At 38.4% G+C, this 23,335-nt stretch overlaps 1 protein-coding gene across 2 annotated transcripts; it reads left to right on the top strand.

Moving 5' to 3' along the window:
* The first annotated feature begins 643 nt into the window (after window positions 1-643).
* Window positions 644-22,104, top strand: ASNS (asparagine synthetase (glutamine-hydrolyzing)). 2 transcript variants are annotated; one of them, XM_030822126.1, is made up of 13 exons: window positions 680-770; window positions 1,132-3,353; window positions 4,257-4,528; window positions 8,953-9,190; window positions 14,911-15,096; window positions 15,355-15,456; window positions 15,900-16,027; window positions 17,487-17,613; window positions 18,843-18,949; window positions 19,617-19,717; window positions 20,924-21,005; window positions 21,096-21,251; window positions 21,763-22,104. In XM_030822126.1, the coding sequence occupies exons 3-13, from the start codon at window positions 4,280-4,282 to the stop codon at window positions 21,970-21,972; spliced, it is 1,686 nt and encodes a 561-aa protein (XP_030677986.1). In that variant the 5' UTR covers window positions 680-770; window positions 1,132-3,353; window positions 4,257-4,279; the 3' UTR covers window positions 21,973-22,104. The 2 variants fall into 2 exon arrangements, with proteins under 2 accessions (XP_030677987.1, XP_030677986.1); XM_030822127.1 differs by lacking the exon at window positions 1,132-3,353 and having other exon boundaries at window positions 644-770.
* The last annotated feature ends 1,231 nt before the right edge of the window (window positions 22,105-23,335 follow it).

Raw genomic sequence — 23,335 nt, 5'->3', positions numbered from 1 at the left:
TGTATTTTGGCTTCATGTATCGATTAGATTTAGGGTTTATTTTATTGTTTTAGAGATGCGGGTCTCCCTTTGTCGCCCAGGCTGGAGTGGAGCTCACCTCAACCTCAAACTCCTGGGCTCAAACTATCCTTCTGCCTCAGCCTCCTGAGTTGCTGGGACTACCACGGTGTGCCACCATTTTTTGTAGAGATGTGATCTCGCTGTGTTTCCCAGGCTGGTCTTGAACTCCTGGTTTCAAGTGATCCTCTTGCCTTGGCTTCCCAAAGTGTTAGGATTACAGGCGTGAGCCACCGCTCCTGGCCCCGATTTATTAATAGATCTTATAAGGACATTTTAGGCCTCAAGCATCAGTTTCTCAGGACAAGCTTTTCTCTGCACTGCATAATAAATCAGACGGTAGTGCAACAAAAAAACGGTGATGATTTCCCTAAGAACAAACCAAGTTCAGAAGCCTCCCTAATTGTCAGAACAGCAGGCAGCCTGGGCGGAGCTCTGAGGCTATCCTTAAACAGGCGCACTGAGACGCAAGGCGCTGGAAACAAAAGAGCTCCGCCTTGCGCTCTCCCGTCGCCCCACTTAGTCCTGCTCCGCCCCGGACACCCCGCGGCCCCGCCCCTGTGCGCGCTGGTTGGTCCTCGCAGGCATGATGAAACTTCCCGCACGCATTACAGGAGCCAGGTCGGTATAAGCGCCAGCAGCCGCGCTGCCCGGCAAGCTGTCCGCAGCGGTGGCCTCTGCCTGCCACATCACCCTGACCTGCTTACGCCCAGGTGAGCCGAGCCCTGCGCCTCGTGCCGTGCGCCCTGTGCCCCGCGCCAGCATCCTCCTCGCGTGCCTTGGGGCTGCTCCGGGAGGAAGGGTTGGAGGATGCGGTCTTCAGCCTGGCACCTGCAGACGCGGTTCGGGGGCGCCTGCTGAGGCTGCGGCTCCTGCGGTAAAGAGGGTGGGGCGGACGCCCAGCGATTGTTCCGCACCCGGCAACTAGCGGAAGGACCTCTCTGTCCTGGTTGCCTAAGGCATCGAGAGGGAACCGCGGCCGGCAGGCTGGACCGCTCCGGAGAGAAGCCAGCGGTGGTCTGAGCCCCTGTAAATGTTATATGTGTCCTTTTTTTTTACCATGTGGCGTCGAAGCCCGTGGACATTTTCGCAGTCCGGGTCCCTGCGGCGGACGGGTCGGATCGTGCTCGTGGCCAGGGCGCAGTCAGGTGTCGCGTGGTCCTGATCTAGGAAGAAGAGACTCCGGCTTTATCACCGCCTCGGTGTCTGTGCTTTCCGCTTCAACTGCCCCCCTCCTCACCTGGACCCCTCACCTTCCTCCTCCCCTCTCACCCCGCCATCCCCACCAGTCCCCACCCCTCTCTGTAGACTGCAAGACTCAGCAAGTGACTCGCTGAGCAAACCCTGCCGAGAAGAGGTCTATTTAGGGACACAGGCGGCCAAGTACAGAAAAAGGCAAAAGAACTAGCATGCCTTTTTCAATGGATGTCATTTTGCAGGGCTGGCTTCAGATGATTGTTATAGCTTTAAATAAAAAGGACAGTTTTCATCTCGGCCCGTGGCCTACATTATTTCTTTACTGTCCATTGCCCTGGGCGCTTGACTAATAATTTAACAGCAGTTTTGTTTTTTTTTTTAATTTTAAATCATGATTCATAGCATTGCTGCAAGAGTAATTAGAGGTAAAGTAGGGCTTGAACCTGTCTGTAGTTGGTTACTTACTGAGATCTTAACATAAAAGTAAAGTGAGAGGGTGAAGTTGTAAGTAGCGCTAAGTGGAATAGAAATTAAACGCACTGAAACTGCCATGTCCAGTTCGGTAGGCGCTAGCCACCTGTAACTATTGAGCACTTGAAATGCTGGCTAGTCCTGAGATGTATTGTGTTAAATACACTGGATTTTGTTGTTGTTGGAGTAGCAAGAACAGTGTAAAATATCTGCTCGATAATTTTTTATATTGATTACATATATGTTAAAATGTTACTATTTGGTACGTACTGAGTTAAGTTTATTTAAAATTAATTTCACCTTTTTCTTTTAATGGGGCTACTAGTATATTTAAAATTACATGTGTGGCTCACATATTTATTGGACAGCACTGCTCTAGAAGTTTAGGAAGAAATAAGAAAAATATTGAGAACAGGTAGCGGCAGTAGGAACTTTGCCCTCCTTATAAGACTGATTCCAATAAAAATAATAGGTTATAGTTTTAATTGGCTTTTTCCTACTAGAAAAAATAAGTGTACTTTACATGCCTCTTTGTTCTCACTTTTCCCCTCCAGTTTAGCGGTTAGAATGTATTTATTATAGCAGGATTAATACAGGGATTCACTAAGCAGTGCTAAGAAGACTTAGGTAAATGATTCCCTGATGACCACACTTGATTTTCAAAGCACTTTCCTAACCCGTTTTAAACTGATATAGAGTCAAAGGGAGATGGCTGATTAGTAGTCATCTCATTTAAATCTTATGGAATTTTTCCAGTAAATCTCAAATAATTTGTTAAAGGCTATTTGGGCTATTTGGCCAAGTGCATGGAAGGGACAGCATAGGACCTGTGGTACTTCATTTCCAAATTGCTTGAGATGATTTTCATTATAACCATATATTATTTGGTTCTGGTTTTCTGGAAAAGCCAGCTAAACCTTTGGTTCTTTTAGATATAAATGAAATTATCATCAAAGAATTGCTCAAAGTGACTTATGCAACTTGAATATATATTTTTTCCTTAGAGTGTTTATCCCAAATTATCTGGGCATTTGCTGCAATTTGCAGTTTTTTTAAAAAAACACCAAAATAGTTATTTTTCAAGTTAGAGATGTTTTAATTAAAACATCTTGTTTTTGGTGTATCCATTGACATTCTCAAAACGGAATGCATCTGGACCTCTGTGTGCAATCTTCATAGCACTCAGACACTGAAGAGAAAGGCAGTCATCACTGCCAAACAGGGCCCAAATGCTACACATGGTGCAATGTGTCATTTTGAGCTGGCAGCAGCCAAATAAAACAGCCCTTTATTTCACAGTTGAGAATTTGAAATTGGAAAGTAATTAATGTATGTAAGGATGATTTATTTGCTTCTTGGCTTATAGGGATGAGCCAAGTTTTTTATTAGGGATGTTGTTGCTGTATAAGTCCCACCTACTTTGCTTCCTTACTGAATGAACAATGCAACTTTGAGACAGAAATATTTGAGAACATTTTTGTCAGTTAGGACATTTTGATAGTGGACATTTTGTATCTTCTATTAATTTAAAATGTTTTATTTCTTATAAAGCCAGGATATCTGATATCAAATTAAATTTTTTTTCCCTTTAGATTTTCTTCAATCACATCTGAATAAATCACTTAAAGGTAACCTAAATGTAATATAGTGAAATGCCTAAAAGAGCTGTGTATCTTAGTATTACACTTACAGCAGTATGATTTTCTGTTGTACCCATTATATGGTACCTGCAGCTAGTTCAGATAAAGAGAGGGCATTTAACTGTCAAGGGAACCTGAGAGGAGACTCTAGTAATCTGGAAAGTCTCTTGGATCTTTGAGGGATTTTGGGATGTTGAGAGTGGGGCTGGGATCTCTGGCTAGGTTGGAGCCAGCCTGCATTTGTATCTATATCTTGGAAGCAAACTTAGAATGCAGAGACAGATGTGGCCTGGACGCTGCCAGCTCTAGCCAACCACTAAATCCTAAGGTGGGAGAGATGCAGGCTTTGGCTAGGTGCTAAGCTGCTGTAGCCGGTTGAATGTAGAGGTCACTATCTTTTCTGAATACCTGTAAGTAAATCATTCTCTACTCCTGTGTGCCTGCCAACCTAATGGGAAGTCGCTATAGAAAAGATGGTTTAGGCCGGGCGCCGTGGCTCACGCTTGTAATCCCAGCACTTTGGGAGGCCGAGGCGGGCGGATCACGAGGTCAGGAGATCGAGACCACGGTGAAACTCCGTCTCTACTAAAAATACAAAAAATTAGCCGGGCGTGGTGGCGGGTGCCTGTAGTCCAAGCTACTCGGAGAGGCTGAGGCAGGAGAATGGCGTGAACCTGGGAGGCGGAGCTTGCAGTGAGCTGAGATTGCGCCACTGCACTCCAGCCTGGGCGACAGAGAGAGACTCCGTCTCAAAAAAAAAAAGAAAAAAAAAAAAAGATGGTTTAAATTTTAGTCTTTGAAGCGGTTTATGCACGTTTCCGCAATCAAGATTTAATGCAGAGTTGGATTGGATATTGAATATTTTTGATTTGTCTGCTTTTCTCTCCATAGAGAGCTTATAGCTTCATTGCACCATGTGTGGCATTTGGGCGCTGTTTGGCAGTGATGACTGCCTTTCTGTTCAGTGTCTGAGTGCTATGAAGATTGCACACAGAGGTCCAGATGCATTCCGTTTTGAGAATGTCAATGGATACACCAACTGCTGCTTTGGATTTCACCGGTTGGCGGTAGTTGACCCGCTGTTTGGAATGCAGCCAATTCGAGTGAAGAAATATCCGTATTTGTGGCTCTGTTACAATGGTGAAATCTACAACCATAAGAAGGTGAGGAGAAAGAAACCAGATGTTAAACTTCAGAGTTTGTTGGTTACGATGATGTTACATATTCTGTATCATGCTTTTTACTTTGCAAAGCACTCTATGTTTGTTATCTCATTTGCTCTAAGTATGTAAATAGGGAACTGATGAATAAAAAGGTGAGCGAAATGACTTGGTCACAAAAAAAGTGATAAAAATGGGGATTACAGTTCAGTTTCATTGACTCTTAGAATTTTTTCTCCTTCTCCCCAGCTTTTCATTTTGAAAAAATTCCTAACATACAGTAAAGAACAGAACAGTGAGCACCCAGATTGAATAGTCATTAATGTTTTGCCATAGTTGCTTGATTTTTCTTTCTACACACGCGTGCGTGCACACACACACACACACACACACAATTTTTTTGCTGAATCATTTGAGAGTACAGTGCAGATATTATGACACTCTTAAATATATAAGCATTTATCTACTAAGAATAAGGACATTCTTCTACATAACATCAATGCCATTACTAAACCTAAGAATCCATAACACCACCTAATATCCAGTTAATACTTAAATGAAATTTCCCTAAGTGTCCCAAGAATTTTTTTATTTGTTTTTATTTATTTATTTTTTTGAGACAGAGTCTCACTCTGTCACGCAGGCTGGAGTGCAGTGGTGCGATCTCGGCTCACTGCAACCTCTGCCTCCCAGGTTCAAGCAATTCTCCTGCCTCAGCCTCCCAAGTAGCTGGGACCACAGGCACCTGCCACCATGCCCGGCTAATTTTTTGTATTTTAGTAAAGACAGGGTTTCACCATGTTGCCCAGGGTGGTCTGGAACTCCTGAGCTCAGGCAATCTGCCCACCTTGACCTTTGAAAGTGCTACCAAGAATATCTTTATAGCTGGTTTTTGTTTGTTTTGAGCCAGATTTCATTCAAGGTTCATGCATTTGGTTGGTACGTTTCTTGGTATTTTTTGAGACTTCTTGATAGATACTTGTCATGCATTGATAGAGATTTATATCCTAATCACATTTTGGACATTTTTATCTCTGAACAATAGCTTTTGTCATTGTTTGTTGCCTGCTCATAGGAAGACTCTTAATAATAGTCTTCTCATTTAAAAAGTTTTAAAATAATTATTCAGGAAATTCCTTTTGCACATTTCTTTATTCCTTTATTAAGGGTCTACTATGCACCAGACATCATTTTTCTAGGTGACTGGAGATGAAATGGTGAAAAGGAAAGGCAAGACTGGAATTTCCTGCTAGTGGGAGGTAGAAGAAGAGAGTATTAAAATTTTTTTCTTTCTAAGTCAAATAAGTCAAATAATGTCATATACATGAGAATGCTAGATGGTATTATGGCATTATCAGCTTGGCTTTCCCCTTAAATGAAATAGGAAGTGCCCTGTTTCACTTGAACAGTGTTGTTTCTTTTATTAAAAAGTAATAAGAAGTTAAATATTTTGAAAATAATTAATTTCTATTCTAAATCAGCCAAATGTTATATTTGTAAAAGTAGAGAAGTTTGTTCCATTGCTTCTACCAAGCATCTAAGCTTATGTAGTTGGGGCAGCTGGCAGTCTGTCTAATGAGCAGAATGTATATTTTAGGCTTATATAAAGTATTCAAAAATCCCCCCCACACCTCCTTTTTGGTAAAAATAAAGTTGACCACTACAATAAAATACAGCCAGAGGTGTACTGGGAGTAGAAGGAGACTGAATGAAAGAAAGGAGGAATGGGGTAAAGGCTGGGGCAAAGAGCAGGCCCTCTCCCTGCAGGGGAGTATCAGGGGCCTGCAGCCAAGTCAAATGACAGCATGACGTCAGGAGGCAAGATTTGAGGGCTTCTATCTAAGATTGGAGTTTGGTTTTAGGAGAGTAGGAAGTAATACATCCGTTACCCAAAGGACGCTTCTCCTTTTTAAATAAATTACCTGCAAAGTTTAGGCCAAAGAGGTGGGCAAGGTAGATTTGGGAAGCTGTTGCTTACTAATATCACCGAATGCTTTATGGTCACTAACCCTTCAGGCAGTTCAGCCCAGAACAGTCAGCAGAAGACTGTTTCCAGGCCCCACCTGCTAGTTACAGATCATCCCTGATAGAGCAGAGAGGGGTGACCAGGTAGTGACTTTATAGTCACTGGAGGCAAAGCCCATTTTTGGACAGTTCAGTGAGGGCTTATAGACAAAAGATTCACAAATTATGGAGTGAGCTGGATGGAGCGTGAAGCATATTTATGGGTCATGCACATACATAATAGATTTACTTTTTGAAATTTGAAAGCATGTTTTAAGCTTATCTAGGATTTCCACCTGATTTAAACCTCTTCTTCCTCTAATGTCAGCCAAAAACCCGAGTACAAGGTAGAAAGAGGAATACATCAAGGACTGTTCATCCTCATAGTTTGCCATTGATGGCTCATAGTTTGCCATTGATGGTGGAGAGTGTCAGAATTGGGGAGTAGCCCAATCAAACCTTACTCTGCATGCAGTGGCAGACAGTCCCTTTGCTGTTCCTTTGGGGAATGCAGACTAATAAAGCGCCACTGTCATTTTATCTATCAGTAAGGAGTAGCTTTAATGCTACTGCAGTGGTGGAAGCACTGGGCATTATCATCCACCCCTGGGGACCAGCAGCTTTGTTTTGGATCATGTATCTGTTATTGTGATGGAGCCATTTATTTTTCAGGGAATGATGCCAAATGATGTTTGTCCCTTTGCTTTACATTTTTATAGCTAGGACTTTGAAGCTGAACTGGAGGAACTTCCTAGCCAATACTATCTTCTCAAACCAAAAGTTTATAGTTGCAGAAGACACATTTTTTAGTGTCATGGCAACCAGGCAACCTATTATCTTAACTTAAATTTAGAGGTTGAGCATCCCTAATCTGAAAATCTGAAATTTGAAATGCTCCAAAATCTGAAACTTTTTGAGCACTGACATGACATTACATGTGCATTTTGATGTCACAGTCAAAATGCAGGTGTAAAACACATAGTTTATTTGGCGTTCCCTAGGGAAAAAAGACCCTCTCAGCCCGCTTCAGCTGCAGTATAACCTTTCTACACATGCCCAGATTTCCCCGTGCAAGCACGCCCCACAAAGGGTAATAGAATGGCACATGTGCAAGCTGGACACGCCATTGGCAGGATCCCCACAGATGGCACCTATGTGCATTATCCATTGTGTATTTTTGCTTATTTTCTGCTCTGTGGTGTTAAGATTCTGAAAATGTGAAAAAGACCTGTAGATATTTCTGTGAGCAGCAGTGATAAGGAAAAGTAGAAACACTTATAACACAGAAAGTCAAGCTGTAGGAGAAACTGGACTGTAGTGTAAAGGTATAGATGACATGGTGAAAATGTGTGATAGAGATATTGAAGGACTAGAGCTACCTGCATTCATAATAGAACAAGAGGTCATGTCAGTTTATAAAATCAAAGAGAGACTTCCAAGACAAAAGCCGTTGTTAATGAAGCAGATGACTCTGGAGAAACATTTAAAAAAGTCATCTGGCTGAATGCCTCTTCAATCTCAGAGGACCCGCTTCCTAGTCGCTCAGCTGCTTCTGATATTTCTTCTCATCTGAAAAAGGAAAAAAAAAATGCAGTGTATAGTAACCTTTTAATCAAAACACAGCATTGTAGGTGGAATCTGAAAGCCTGCCATTGTTTGTATAGCTGTTTAACAGCTGATGCAGGTATTCTGGTGATTCTGCTATGCTACTTATTACTTTCTTACTGTATTAATGGTATGTCATGTTTTTTATAAGTATATGAAAATGATTGCTCATCAGTAGCATATAAATTCAAAGTCAGGAATGATGGTCAGTGATGTCAAACGGCCACAGATTTTCCACATGGTAGCTGAGATAGTGACCCCTTTGCTTTCTGATGGTTCCATGTATGCAAACTTTGTTTCATGCACAAAATTATTTGAAATATTATATAAAATTACCTTTAGGTTTTGTGTATAAGATATATGAAACATAAATGAATTTCATGTTTAGACTTGGGTCTCATGCCCAAGATATCTCACATATATGCAAATATTCCAAAGTCCAAAACACAAAACACTTCTGGTTCCAAACATTTCAGATAAGGGATACTCACATATATACTATGTATATATATTACATACATAGTATGTATATAATATACATTTCTATCCCTCCACAGGTTACTGTTCTGGCACATTCCCATTATATTCTGTTTATCAGACTGCAACTAAAATTTTCATGGGTTCAGCTTTATGTTGAACAGAATTTGCAGAATATGAGTTGAAGCAAACCCTAGTTTAATAATGCTATGATTCTCCTAAATCACCAAAGTGCATGAAAGGATTATAGAGCTCAGAAATACTGAAGCATCTTTGCAATAAAAAATTATTAGTGGATGTACAACGAGTCTAACATTTTGGTTTTGCTGTTGCTTCCTAAGATGCAACAGCATTTTGAATTTGAATACCAGACCAAAGTGGATGGTGAGATAATCCTTCATCTTTATGACAAAGGAGGAATTGAGCAAACAATTTGTATGTTGGATGGTGTGTTTGCATTTGTTTTACTGGATACTGCCAATAAGAAAGTGTTCCTGGGCAGAGATACATATGGAGTCAGACCTTTGTTTAAAGCAATTACAGAAGATGGATTTTTGGCTGTATGTTCAGAAGCTAAAGGTAATAATAAATTTTTCTATACATTTTCATTATTGTCTTGGTTGTATGTTTTCTCTTAAATTATATTTGAAAAGCTCTTAGAGAGCAATACAGAATTTTACAAGTGACTAATTAAGTTATGAGTGTTTACCTTTTTTAAAAAAACCAGAGGAGTTGTACTCTCCTTTTCAGCACTTACATTCTGTAATCCTTGAAGGATGATTCTTTAGTGCAGTCATTTATTTTTTGCTGTGCTAATATGCTCTACATCTAGCTTGATCTTAAGTGCAGTTTTAAGTTTTCCCATGTCATACTATAATCGTAGGGTTGACTCTGCAATTATTGCACTGTGGTACTTTGCCGTCATTATAGCACAGCAAATGTTAGGATTTCTAAAACAGCTTTATTGATAATTCACATACCATGTAATTCACCCACTTGAAGTATACAGTTCGATGGTTTTTAGTGTATTCACAGATGTTGGTAACACTCCAATCAGTTTTAGAATTGTTTTTCCACCTCAAAAAAAAAACAAATCAAATCCTATGCCCTTTACCTTAGTTTTTTCTGGCAGGATCAACTAGGTTTTTTTCTTTGTTTGTTCGTTTGTTTTAAGAGATGGGGTCTTGCTCAGTTGCCCAGCCCAGGCTGGAGTGCAGTGGTTTGATCATAGCTTAGGGTAGCCTTGAACTCCTGGGCTCAAGCGATTCTCCCACCTCAGCCTCCCTAGTAGCTAGGAGTATAGGCATGCACCACAGCACTCTGCCTCCTGTGCCCTTTGGCTTTGAATTCCATCTCTCCATATCCATCATCTGCACGCCTGCAGTTGTAGCCCCGGCAATCACGTCTTTCTGCCTCTGGATTCCCTATTCTGTATGTTTCATATGAATGGGATTATATATCATGTGGGCTTTTGTGACTGGATTCTTTCACTTGGCATAGTGCTTTCAAGATTTGTCTATGCTGTAGCATGTATCAGTACTTACTTATGGCCAAATGATATTCCATTACATGGATACACTGCATTTTATTTATCCGCTTGTCAGTTGATGGACATTTAGGACGTTACCCCTTTTGGCTATTAACGAATAATGTGGCTATAAACGTTGGTGTACAAGTTTTTGTGTAGACATTTCTCTTGGGTATATATCTAGGAGTAGAATTGCTGGGACACATGATAACTATGTTCAGTTGAAGAACTGCCAGACTAATTTTTGAAATGGCTGCATTATTTTTTATTCCCCCCAGCAGTGTATTAAAATTTCTGTTTCTTCACATCTCCACAAACACTTACTGTGTGACTTTAATTCTAGCCATTCTAGTGTATGTGGAGTGGTATCTCATTGTGATTTTGATTTGTATTTTCCTGTTGACAGTGATGTCCAGCATCTTATCTTATGCTTATTGGCCATTTGTATATCTTCTTTGGAGAAATATTTGTTCAGATCCTTTGCCTTTTTTTTTTTCCTTCTAGGGATCATTTTATTTTAAAAACATAATAGAGTTTTTTTTTTTTAGCAGTTTTAGAAAAAATTGAGAGGAAAGTGCAGAGGGTTCACATATGCTCCCCCTACAGTGCCCCCGCCCAGTTTTCCCGACTCTTAACATCTTGCATTACTGTGCTACATTTATTAGATTTGATGAACTGATACTTATATATTAACTGAAGTTCATAGTTTACATAAGGGTTCACTCTTTGTGTTTTATAGATTTTTGGATTTGACAAATGTTTAAGGCCATGTACCCACCATTACAGTATTATGTAGAACAGTTTCATTGCCCTAAAAATCTCCTGTGCTCCACTTACTCATTCCTCCCCGTCCTCTTCCTCCTAACCCCGCAGTCATTACTGATCTTTTTGCTTTCTCTCTCACTTTGCCTTTCCCAGAATGTCATATAATAGTTGTAATCATATAGTATGTAGCCTTTTCAGACTGGCTTCTTTCACCTAGCAATATACATTTATGGTTCTTCTGTGTTTTTTCATGGCTTGATAGCTCATTTATTATTATTATTATACTTTAAGTTCTAGGGTACATGTGCACAACGTGCAGGTTTGTTACATATGTATACATGTGCCATGTTGGTGTGCTTGCTGAATAGTATTCCATTTGTTTGCATGCAATGCAGTTTGTTTATCCATTCTTGAATTACCCATCTCTAATTGAGTTATTTTGTCTTTTTATTACTGAATTGTAATAGTTCCTTATATATTCTAGATACAAATCCCTTCTGTTCATCAGGGTTGCAGGATACAAGATGAATATACAAAAATCAATGGTATTTGACACACTTTAACTGAATACTACATACTTAAAATGAGCAATCAAAATGAAATTAAGAAAGCAACTTTGTTTATAATAGCATCAAAAAGAATAAAATACTGAGAAATAAATTTAAGAAGTGTAAAACTTGTACTCTGAAAACTATAAAACGTTGTTGAAAGAAATGAAAGAAGATCTAAATAAATGGAAAAGTATCCCATGATCATGAATCGAAGGCTTAACATTGTTAAGATGGCAGTCCTCCCTAAACTGATTTACACATTTAAGTTGATCTCTATCAGAATCCCAGATGAGTTCTTTGTGAAATCTACAAGCTGACTCTCAAATTCATACGGAATTGCAAGGGACTAAGAATAGCCAAAACAATCTTTTGAAAATGAGGAACAAAGTAGGAGACCTCATACCTAGCTGATTTTAAAACTTACTACAAGACAATGGTAATAAGGACAATATAATACTGGCAGAAGGATAGATGTATAGATGAGTGGGATAGAATTGAGAGTCAGAAATGAACCCATACATATATAATCAACTTATTTTTGACAAGGGTGCCAAGATTATTCAGTGGGGAAAGAGATTTGAAAACTGGCACAGGGGCAACCAGATATGTAAACATATGCAAAACCTGGAGTTGAACCTTTACCCAACATCATATACAAAAATTATGGATACAGAAAAATGGATCAGGCCAGGCGCAGTGGCTTATGCCTGTAATCTCAGCACTTTGGGAGGCCGAGGCGGGTGGATCACGAGGTCAGGAGATCGAGACCATCCTGGCTAACACAGCAAAACCCTGTCTCTACTAAAAATTAGCTGGGCGTGATGGCGGGCACCTGTAGTCTCAGCTACTCAGGAGGCTGAGGCAGGAGAATGGTGTGAACCCAGGAGGCGGAGCTGGCAGTGAGCCGAGATCGCACCACTGCACTCCAGCCTGGGGGACAGGGCGAGACTCCGTCTCAAAAAAAAAAAAGGATCAAATGAATCAGTTTTGAACTAATCCACTTGTAAGGGCTAAAACTATAAAATCCTGAGAAGAAAACATAGAAGTAAATTGTCATGACCCTGGATTTGGCAAAGCTTTCTTAAATATGAGACCAGCAACAATGATGAAAATCGATGAATTGGACTTCATCAAAATTAAACATTTTTGCACATCAAAGGACACCATCAAGAAAGTGAAAAGACAATCCACAAGTTGGAAGAAAATACTTGCAAATCATGTATAGCACTTTTTGATGGTAAACTTGAGGAAGACATTTTTTATCCCTTACCTATACAGCAGTAACATCATAATATCTCTCTCCCTGCCTCTTTTTGCCATTCTTTAAGTTCTTTCTCACTTAATTTTCAGATTTAATATTGCCTGAAGCAGGGATAATGAGATCGAAGGGGTCCTTAGGACGCTAGTCACAGTGTACTAATACCGGAACTGGCTTATTTTCAGGCATTTCTAGTGTGATCAGATGGCAAAGAACAAGCATATATATATATATATATATAAAAAATATATATTATATATCATATATTATATATTATATTATATATATTATATATTACATAACATATATATATTATATATTATATAACATATATTATATATTATAATAATTATATATTATAATATATAATATATATTATATCTTATATTATATTATATAATATATATTACATATATATAATATATACAATATATAATATATAATGCATATATTGTATATAACATATATATGTAATATATAATATATATTCTATATAATATATAAAATATATAATATATATTCTATAGAATATATAAAATATATAATATATATTCTATATAATATATAAAATATATAATATATAATATATATTCTATGTAATATATATATTATATATTATATAATATTTAAAATATATATAATATAATATAATATATAATATATATAATATATGTGATATATAATATATATAATATATGTGATATATAATATATATAATATATGTAATATATATAATATATGTAATATACATAATATATATATAATATATGTTATATATATATATATATGTCAGTTGCCAGGACTGCTGGTCAAGCCTGGTAAAGAGAACACCGGGGAAAAGCAGCCTCCTGCTCCCCTGGGCCTTCTTTGAACCTGATGATCACTTGATATGGAACTTACCCTCTGAAGTTCCTTGATTGTTCTTTTCTGTATCCTTGACACTGTCCTTTTCCAGACCAAATTATCTCATCTGGAATACTGCAACAATTTTCTTTTCTCAGTGCTTTTAGAATAACCTGTCAAAAACTCTTCTGATTATAGTATTGCCTGCTTAAAACCTTTTAATTACTCCCCATTCCCTATCCGGGTTGTGTAGCTTACTTGAGCTCTGCTGGCTGGTAAGGGAATCTGAGTCCTTTTTCTGGTATTTGAATTCAGTGCTACACAGGTTACTTGCTGGGTAGACAATCTCAAATTGTAAATCATGAGTATTCCATGTAGATAGTCTGTTACGATCTACAATAAAATGTTGATGTTTGTATGAAAGATCATGGTGATGTGAGGTTGGGTACTGTCTGTGAGAATTTATTGAGGAAATTTAAGTTACATGGTTTTATTCACATATCGTGTATAACAACTAGTTAAGGGATAGATGTCTTCTTTTTTCTTTCTTTTTTTTTTTTTGGAGACAGAGTCTGGCTCTGTCCCCCAGGCTGGAGTGCAGTGGCGCAATCTCGGCTCACTGCAAGCTCCGCCTCCCGGGTTCATGCCATTCTCCTGCCTCAGCCTCCCGAGTAGCTGGGACTACAGGCGCCTGCCACCGCGCCCTGCTAATTTTTTTGTATTTTTAGTAGAGACAGGGTTTCACTATGTTGGCCAAAATGGTCTCGAACTCCTGACCTCGTGATCCGCCCACCCGGGCCTCTCAAAGTGCTAGGATTACAGGCTTGAGCCACCATGCCCGGCCTAGATGTCTTCTTATCTGACTTTAAAGTAGCTAAAAGTGGATCATTGTACTTGTTAAAGGTCTGGAAACCATGGCTATTTTCTGAAAGTACCTCAGTGATGACAAATAAATGACTCCCAGCCTATCATAACATTAGGACTCCAGTTCATCCCTTTGCTTCATGAGTGTGTCTTTTCCTTTTGTATATATTTGCTTCAGTATAGAAAATAGGTTTTCTTGATTAGAAATCTAAGAAGAAGAAATTGAACACTGGAGATTTTTCTATTTCTTTGAATTACTAAAAGTTAGTGTAATTTGGCAGTATATCCCTATGCCGTTATTATCTCTCAGGTAAGTAGATGGTAGGGCTTAGGAAAATAGGAAAATTTTTTTCCTATTTTGCTTATTTAATGGGCATGTGTTTGTATTGAAAAGGGAAAATAAATAGGAATGTAGACGATGTTAACTAATCGTGAAAGTTATTGGGAAGGGTTACCTAATTTGAACAAAGGTATCATTGTGAATTTGTAGGTCTTGTTACATTGAAGCACTCCACGACTCCCTTTTTAAAAGTGGAGCCTTTTCTTCCTGGACACTATGAAGTTTTGGATTTAAAGCCAAATGGCAAAGTTGCATCCATGGAAATGGTTAAATATCATCACTGTCGGGATGAACCCCTGCACGCCCTCTATGACAATGTGGAGAAACTCTTTCCAGGTAGCAGACACCCACCCACCTATTCCCCATCCTTCTCCAAGGGAAAAAAGTTTTAAGTTGTACCCTCCCATCATTTGAATGATTTTAGTTTCAAGACCTTCTTCCTATTTTGTTTGGAGGGAACACATTAAGATTTGGCACACTCCACCGTTGAGTAAATACCATCATGATAGATATTGATGATTGTGTATTTGATTTCAATGACTAATCCAGCCCAAGATTTTCTGGAGCTGTTTGATTTACTTGCTGTGTTTATAGGTTTTGAGATAGAAACTGTGAAGAACAACCTCAGGATCCTTTTTAATAATGCTGTAAAGAAACGTTTGATGACAGACAGAAGGATTGGCTGCCTTTTATCAGGTGAAGTCAATTAAAAAACCTAATTATATTTCATGTGTGTTTAATTGAAATGATTTGTAGCCATCCCTTTGGTTTTTACTATAAAATATTTACTGTATGATTTACTCTTTCCTTCATTATAGGATGGAAACAATTTTTTTATAAGCTGCATTTAATAGTCATAGTCATACTCCAACTTGAGTTACACTATAGCTATGTTATTTGTGTTAAGAGTCAGTGAATGTTCTTTAGAATTCTGTGTAGTGATTTTTAACCAATTCAAATACTACTATTATCACAGTTTATATATTTTTCTCTCGTTGAAGTTGATTTCAGTTTATAACACTTGCGGATTTTAAATGGTAAAACTATGATCTTGGTGTTTATCAGGAATATACATCTTCTGTCCCTGTCTTATGCAAGGCACATAACTAGGACACTTCCACTTCCTCTTTTGCATGTAGGGGGCTTGGACTCCAGCTTGGTTGCTGCCACCCTGTTGAAGCAGCTGAAAGAGGCCCAAGTACAGTATCCTCTCCAGACATTTGCAATTGGCATGGAAGACAGCCCCGATTTACTGGCTGCTAGAAAGGTAAGGTACTGTCTCTGTCCCTTGTGTAGTGTAGTTAGAGTAGACTTGTTATTAGGATGAAAATGGAGTCAATAATGGATGATTCTACTGCTGCTGCTGTATTGACTGGGACAATTGTTTTAAATTAAATGTATTAAAATAGAATGAAATGGCTGTTGAATATGCACTGTGTTGTACACTGTCCTCTATGTACTTTTATCTGTTGTGACCCATACAATTCTCACAAAGACCCTATGATGATGATTATGCTCTTTTGAAAGTAAAGGTGTCTGGGCGTGGTGGCCTACACCTGTGATCCCAACACTTTACGAGGCTGAGGGAGGTAGATTACCTGAGGTCAGGAGTTTGAAACCAGCCTGAGCAACATAATGAAACTCCATCTCTACAAAAACTAGCCAGGCTTGGTGGCGCATACCTGTAGTCTTAGCCTCATGGGAGCCTGGGTGATAGAGCGAGACCTTGTCTCAAAAAAAAAGAAAGTAAAGGCATAAGTCAGGTGCAGTGGCACACACCCATAGTCCCAGATACTTGGGAGGCTGTGGTGGGAGGTCTGAGCTCAGGAGTTCAAGTCTAGGCTGGGCAATGTAGCAAGACCCCATCTTGAAAAATTAAAAAAACAGGTTTTTTGTTTGTTCTTTTTTTTTTTTTTTTTTTTTTTTTAATGTAAAGGCATGGTATCATGGCTAAGACTGCAGACTTTGGAGCCTGACTTATGGTTTGAAATCCTGGCTCTACTCATTTATGTTACAAAAATAATAGTGTCTGCTCTGGGGAAATTTTAAGGTGAAATGATATAATTCATGTAAAGTAAGTAGGGTAGAACTTAGCATGTAGTAAGTAATTAATGAGTGTTAGCTGTTATTATTATTTTAAAAAGTACTGTACTTAGAATACTGTGGGCAGAGGGCAGCTTGTCTGTATTCAGTGAGCAGGAGACCTAGTTCCCACTATGGAGAACTTTTGTAGCATGGATGAGAAAAAGCTAGAGAGCAGTCTCAATGCAAGGTGATCAATGCCGAGAGAATCCAAAATAGCCAAGGGAAGCAGAATGAGGGGAACGGCCATTCTTTGTAAGAATAACATCCTGGATATAAAATTAGGCATTTCAGAAGGACCAAAAAAGACCAAGCTTAGCATGGGATCATGTTGGACTAGAGAGAGATGAGGTGGGTTAGGTAAAATAGGTAGAGAGGGAGGTGCCAACTGGGAGAATGGTTGAAGCCTTGGCACCAGAGGAGCTGAGGGGAGACTTACTTCCTGGTGATGGAGTTGAAGCAGGTAAGGGAACAGTGCTGGATGGGGCTTGTATGTGGTGGGCTGTAAAGTCATTTTTCTTTTTTTCCCTTGTTTAGTTTTCACCATTGTTAATTCATAAAGCTTTGTGAACTCCCATCATGTTTGATTTTCAAGGGAAGTTATTTTCTTTAACAAGTAAATGGGTATTTCTTTATATAATAAGGTGGCAAATCATATTGGAAGTGAACATTATGAAGTCCTTTTTAACTCTGAGGAAGGCATTCAGGCTCTGGATGAAGTCATATTTTCCTTGGAAACTTATGACATTACAACAGTTCGTGCTTCAGTAGGTAAGGTATTATGATATTATTAAATAGAAAGCTTTTTTAATACTGAAAAAAATGTAAGGTTTAAAAAAATTATTTCAAGCCATAGTTTAAAAATGTTATTTAAGGATGAATGCAAATTAAATCCCTATGTTACTGATTATTTAAGACCACTTAAGAATTCTCTGAGTCTCTTTTGGAGTGAAGGGAACAATAAATACATAGTTCAACCTCCACATTGTTGGTGTCACTATTGGTGTTTCCCCAGGGAGCAGATACATATTTTCTGCCCTCTACCTCCCGTTTCTCTTATAGTCTCTTGGGCTACAGTCTATATACAGTGAAGAAATAGGTCTATTTAGTAATGCATTTTTGATAAGAAATAGTCATTTTAGATATATTCCATCACACAACTTACCAGTCACTAGCTATCATTGCTCTGCAAACAATACTAATTTTATCTTGTAGATAATGTATCTACTGAGATTGGCAGTATACCCCAAATCAGACTGATCCAATGTTATTGAGCCTTTATATGCTACTGCCTCCCTTGAGAGACTTGCCTTGGAAGGCAAAAATATCTTAGGTATTACAATGGTTTATGGCCCTCCAAAACATCACAGTAAATAAGCAGATAGACAGGATAGCTCTGGTATTGGAATTTCATGGGGCTGGGGTGAGGATAGGAAAATAAGTGTCTAAAAAGGCTCTCTAGCTGAGGTGATAATAAAAACAAGGTTGAGAAGAAACACTGGTTTAGAGAAATGTGGTGAAGGACCAAGGAGGCAAGTTTAATAACTTATATAGTCTCCCCAGCTTTATGTGAAATCTGGTAAATGGGGAGTGGCAGGGGGAAAATACATATTAAAATTAACACTAAACCACCAAAACGGTTATTCTTATTTTTGTGTCATAATACCACTATGAAAGTCATGATTTTCAGGTATTTGAGTCACTGTTCAGCTTAGCAAAGTTTTGAGGTGGACATTCTTGGTCTAAAAACATTAGAATTTTAAAACCTGTTTATAAAATGACAAAATGGTTCTGGGTTATTTTATTTTACAGTAGTACTTTTGGATTAAGTACATATAAATGGCTTGTAAATACAAGGTCATTATTGTGGAAACTACCTTATGTTAATATGAAGTCCAGTATAGTAGTAAAGCTTTCAATTATTTCCAAAAATCAAATCAAAGGCATTTTTGGTGGAAGGTTATGTTGACATTAAAGTTAATTTCTCTCTCTCATTTAAGGTATGTATTTAATTTCCAAGTATATTCGGAAGAACACAGATAGCGTGGTGATCTTCTCTGGAGAAGGGTCAGATGAACTTACGCAGGGTTACATATATTTTCACAAGGTAACCACTCTGAAGTGGAGGGATATTCGTGCTATATTAAGAAAAGTATGAATTGTTTGACTATTTTCTGTCATCTTTCAGTATGACAGTAATATTTTTGAGTATCTCGTGAGGTTACAAAAGGGAATATAGTATTTGCTTTCTATCTCTTGGGGAAGAAGGAAATTTTAATGTGTCAGATAATTTTTATTCTTTAAAACTAGTTACAGCTGGGTATGATGGCTCATGCTTATAACCCTAGCTGCTCAGGAGGCTGAGGTGGGAGGATCACCTGAACCCAGGAGATCGAGGCTGCAGTGAGCTGTGATTGCGCCACTGCACTCCTGCCTGGTTGACAGAGCAAGACCCTGTCTCTAAAAAAAAAAAAAAAAAATTAAAAATAAATAAATAAAACTAGTTAAGCTTGAGAATCACCTTTCTGCCATTTCTTTGCATCCTATGGAATTATGACTGTTGCCCAGTGTGTTCATTTTATTCTAATATTAGCAGTTTGGTAGGAAGGAAGGCATGTTTTGTAAAGCATTGCTCACCTCTGTTCAGTTATTTACTCCCTTCCCTAAATTTGTTTTAACTTTTTGTCTTATCCATCTTTAGGATTGGAGAGGGAGAAAGAAAAACTGCTTTGTGTGCCAAAGCAAAACTCTTGGTGTTTTTGTTTGTGAAATAGGCTCCTTCTCCTGAAAAAGCCGAGGAGGAGAGTGAGAGGCTTCTGAGGGAACTCTATTTGTTTGATGTTCTCCGCGCAGATCGAACTACTGCTGCCCATGGGTAATATTTTTAGAGGCTATTGTAAAACAAAAACAAAAAAACACCAAAAAAATAAAAAAACAAAACAAAACAAAAAGCTCAATACCCTGAGAAAATAAAAATCAATAGCTGATTGGCTATATGTTAAGTATAGTTGGCTATATGTTACAAAGTGTGATTTTATAGAGAAAATGAAGCTGTTTCTTAACTTTGTCCCAAAAGGATTAGGCCACATTTCAAAGTGGTGTTGTGGTATATGGAGAGAAGTCTTCTTCCATAGGTTGTTTGAGGTGGAGTTTTCACCTTTAAAGGGTAACAACATTCTGCTCACATCTGAACAACCAAGATGGAAGAGGGAAGGCTGCTACAGCAGCTACTGTTAAGTGTTTTAAAGAGAAGTAAAGATTCTAAACATCATGTGACAAGTACTGAGTGCCCACCATGCCTATTTGGTGCTGTAGTGACCCTGAGGGAATAGGGTAGTGAAGATGCAAGGGGTTTGATTACATTATAAAGAACCAGGTTTCTTTGGTATCATTTCTGGTTGTCTAAAGTTATGTTGAAGAACTGAAGACTTTTACTGTACAAGATAAACAACTAACGTTAAATGTTTTAGTTGCCTCTGCTGAATCACACCTAGATCAGGATATAATTAAATATGGGTTTGGGGGAATGAACTGAATCTGGTTATTATCCTCTCTGCTTGTCCTAACTAGAGTCACTAGGCTTCAGGAAACCGGTGATATGGAATTTGATGAAATATAGTGGGACACTGGTTTATATTGCATATTGTATGTGAATTGTTAATCAGTGGCAAAAAAATACGTATTGTCATCACAATTGTTAGAAGAGATGGTCTCACCTAGAAAACACTGAGTTAGAGAGGTCTAGGCAAGGTATTTTCTTAATGATTGGGTCACTCATGATTTGTAACTTTTTCTGCTTTTTGAAATACGCATTTAACTATTCCTAGAAGGGAAAGTAAAAGTAATAGTCTCAGTTAGTTTTACTCCCGAGATGACATGATATATATATTATTTTTAAATGAAGATTTTGTTTTTGTATCTATTCATTAGTGTAGGGCAGTCATTAGGAGGCTTGTATGTGACTGTATGACCTTAACATTTCTTAAGATCTGGTTGAATTGATGGGAAACTGAATCAGAACCTAAACTGGCAGGCACTAAATACCCATTTTAATTTAGATTTTCTTCTTTTCTCCTGTAAGTCTTGAACTAAGAGTCCCATTTCTAGATCATCGATTTTCTTCCTATTACTTGTCTCTGCCACCAGAAATGAGAATTCCAAAGGTAGGTAAATCAACTCAAGGTAAAAACTGTCCATTGCCATCAGATTATATTTGTAATTTTTAACTGATGCTCCTTTTTTTGTCATGTCAGAATGGGATAGAAAAACATCTCCTGAGAGAGACGTTTGAGGAGTCCAATCTGATACCCAAAGAGATTCTCTGGCGACCAAAAGAAGCCTTCAGTGATGGAATAACTTCAGTTAAGAATTCCTGGTTTAAGATTTTACAGGAATACGTTGAACATCAGGTATAATGTCTTTAAAAACATTTTCAGGAATAAGATAATTTGGATGCAGAGCTGTCATTGCTGTTCATTTTGTATTTAGTTTGAATGCTTTGTCCCTATCAGAGAGATTCAGAGTCTCTGTAAACAATTATCTCTTTTATAAGAATTATGTAAGAATTAAGTAGCATGAAGGATTATAAAGTAGCATCTAGAATCGAAAGAGAGAGGAGACTTACTACTAATCATCACTGATCTTCATTTATCAGATTTTTGGGCACCTGCTGGGTGCCAGATCTTGTTAGGCACAAATGACTAAAACAGAGCCACCAAGTATTAAAAATATGCATATGAGTGTTCTTTAAAAGGCACTGCAGCTATCCATATTATGAATACTTTAGCATTTTCTAAGTGATGGGTGATTCAAAGGGTCTCATACAAGTTACAGTCATGTCTTATCTTAACGTTTTCTGTTCTGTGAAATGAGAGTAAACACAAGTATTTCCTGCTATTTTAAACCGTTTTGCTGTTACAGGTTGATGATGCAATGATGGCAAATGCAGCCCAGAAATTTCCCTTCAATACTCCTAAAACCAAAGAAGGATATTACTACCGTCAAGTCTTTGAACGCCATTACCCAGGCCGGGCTGACTGGCTGAGCCATTACTGGATGCCCAAGTGGATCAATGCCACTGACCCTTCTGCCCGCACACTGACCCACTACAAGTCAGCTGTCAAAGTTTAGGTGGTCTTTATGCTGTAATGTGAAAGCAAATATTTCTTCCTGTTGTATGGGGACTATGGGTAGATAGGGGAACAATGAGAGTCAACTCAGGCTAACTTGGGTGTGAAAAAAATACAAGTCCTAAATCTAAAACATTGCTGTAGTCATTTATGTTCATACAGTCTCTTCATAAGAGGTAACTAGAAATGTTTTGCTGTATCACAGTAAAGTGGAGGGTAAGCTAGGAAAAGGGAAAATGATCAGATGTCTGCAAGAACTCACAGCCCTCTCCCGGCAGAGCTGCTTTAGATGACATTTGCGTCTTGTGCCCGTGTGGCTTCCTTCCAGTCCTTGCCTCATCTTAGGGACGTCGTCAAAGGACTACACTATTTTTGTTCTGCCTACGTTCCTAACAGCTGCCTAGGCAGACTCAAGACTTGCATCTTCTATAGGAGTTCATCACAGCTCTATTTTGCAAGATAGCAGTTCATTTTTTTCTCTTTCATGTTGAGCTAAAGCCACTTCTGGAGACTTGTCCTAGAGCAGGGGTCCAGCTTTTTTTTATTTTTTACTTGTTTTTAATAAAGAACCAGATAGTAAATATTTTACTGGGCCTCTTTTGGAACTGTTCAGCTCTGCCATTATAGTGCAAAAGCAGTTACATAGACAATATGTAAGCAAACGAGCGTGGCTATGTTCTATTAAAAGTTACTTATGAAAGCAGATGGTGGGCCAGATATGGCCTGTGGACCATAGTTTGTTGATTGCTGTTCTAGAGGAACAACCAAGCTAACTAAGCATTTCTGATAAAAGTCTAAACCTTTGTCAGATGAGTAGATTGCAAAAATTCTCTCCCATTCTGTAGGTTGCCTGTTCACTCTGATGGTAGTTTCTTTTGCTGTGCAGAAGCTCTTTAGTTTAATTAGATCCCATTTGTCAATGTTGGCTTTTGTTGCCATTGCTTTTGGTGTTTTAGACATGAAGTCCTTGCCCATGCCTATGTCCTGAATGGTATTGCCTAGGTTTTCTTCTAGGGTTTTTATGGTTTTAGGTCTAACATTTAAGTCTTTAATCCTTCTTGAATTAATTTTTATATAAGGTGTAAGGAAGGGATCCAGTTTCAGCTTTCTACATATGGCTAGCCAGTTTTCCCAGCACCATTTATTAAATAGGGAATCCTTTCCCCATTTTGCAATCTACTCATCTGACAAAGGGCTAATATCCAGAATCTACAAAGAACTCAAACAAATTTACAAGGAAAAAAAAAACCCCATCAAAAAATGGGCAAAGGATATGAACAGACACTTCTCAAAAGAAGACATCTGTGCAGCCGAAAGACACATCAAAAAATGTTCATCATCACTGGCCATCAGAGAAATGCAAA

Source organism: Nomascus leucogenys, chromosome 11 (genome assembly GCF_006542625.1).
Source record: "Nomascus leucogenys isolate Asia chromosome 11, Asia_NLE_v1, whole genome shotgun sequence".
Lineage (NCBI taxonomy): Eukaryota > Metazoa > Chordata > Mammalia > Primates > Hylobatidae > Nomascus > Nomascus leucogenys.
The sequence above is the reverse complement of the archived record's forward strand: the minus strand, read 5'-3'. Positions and strand labels throughout refer to the sequence as shown.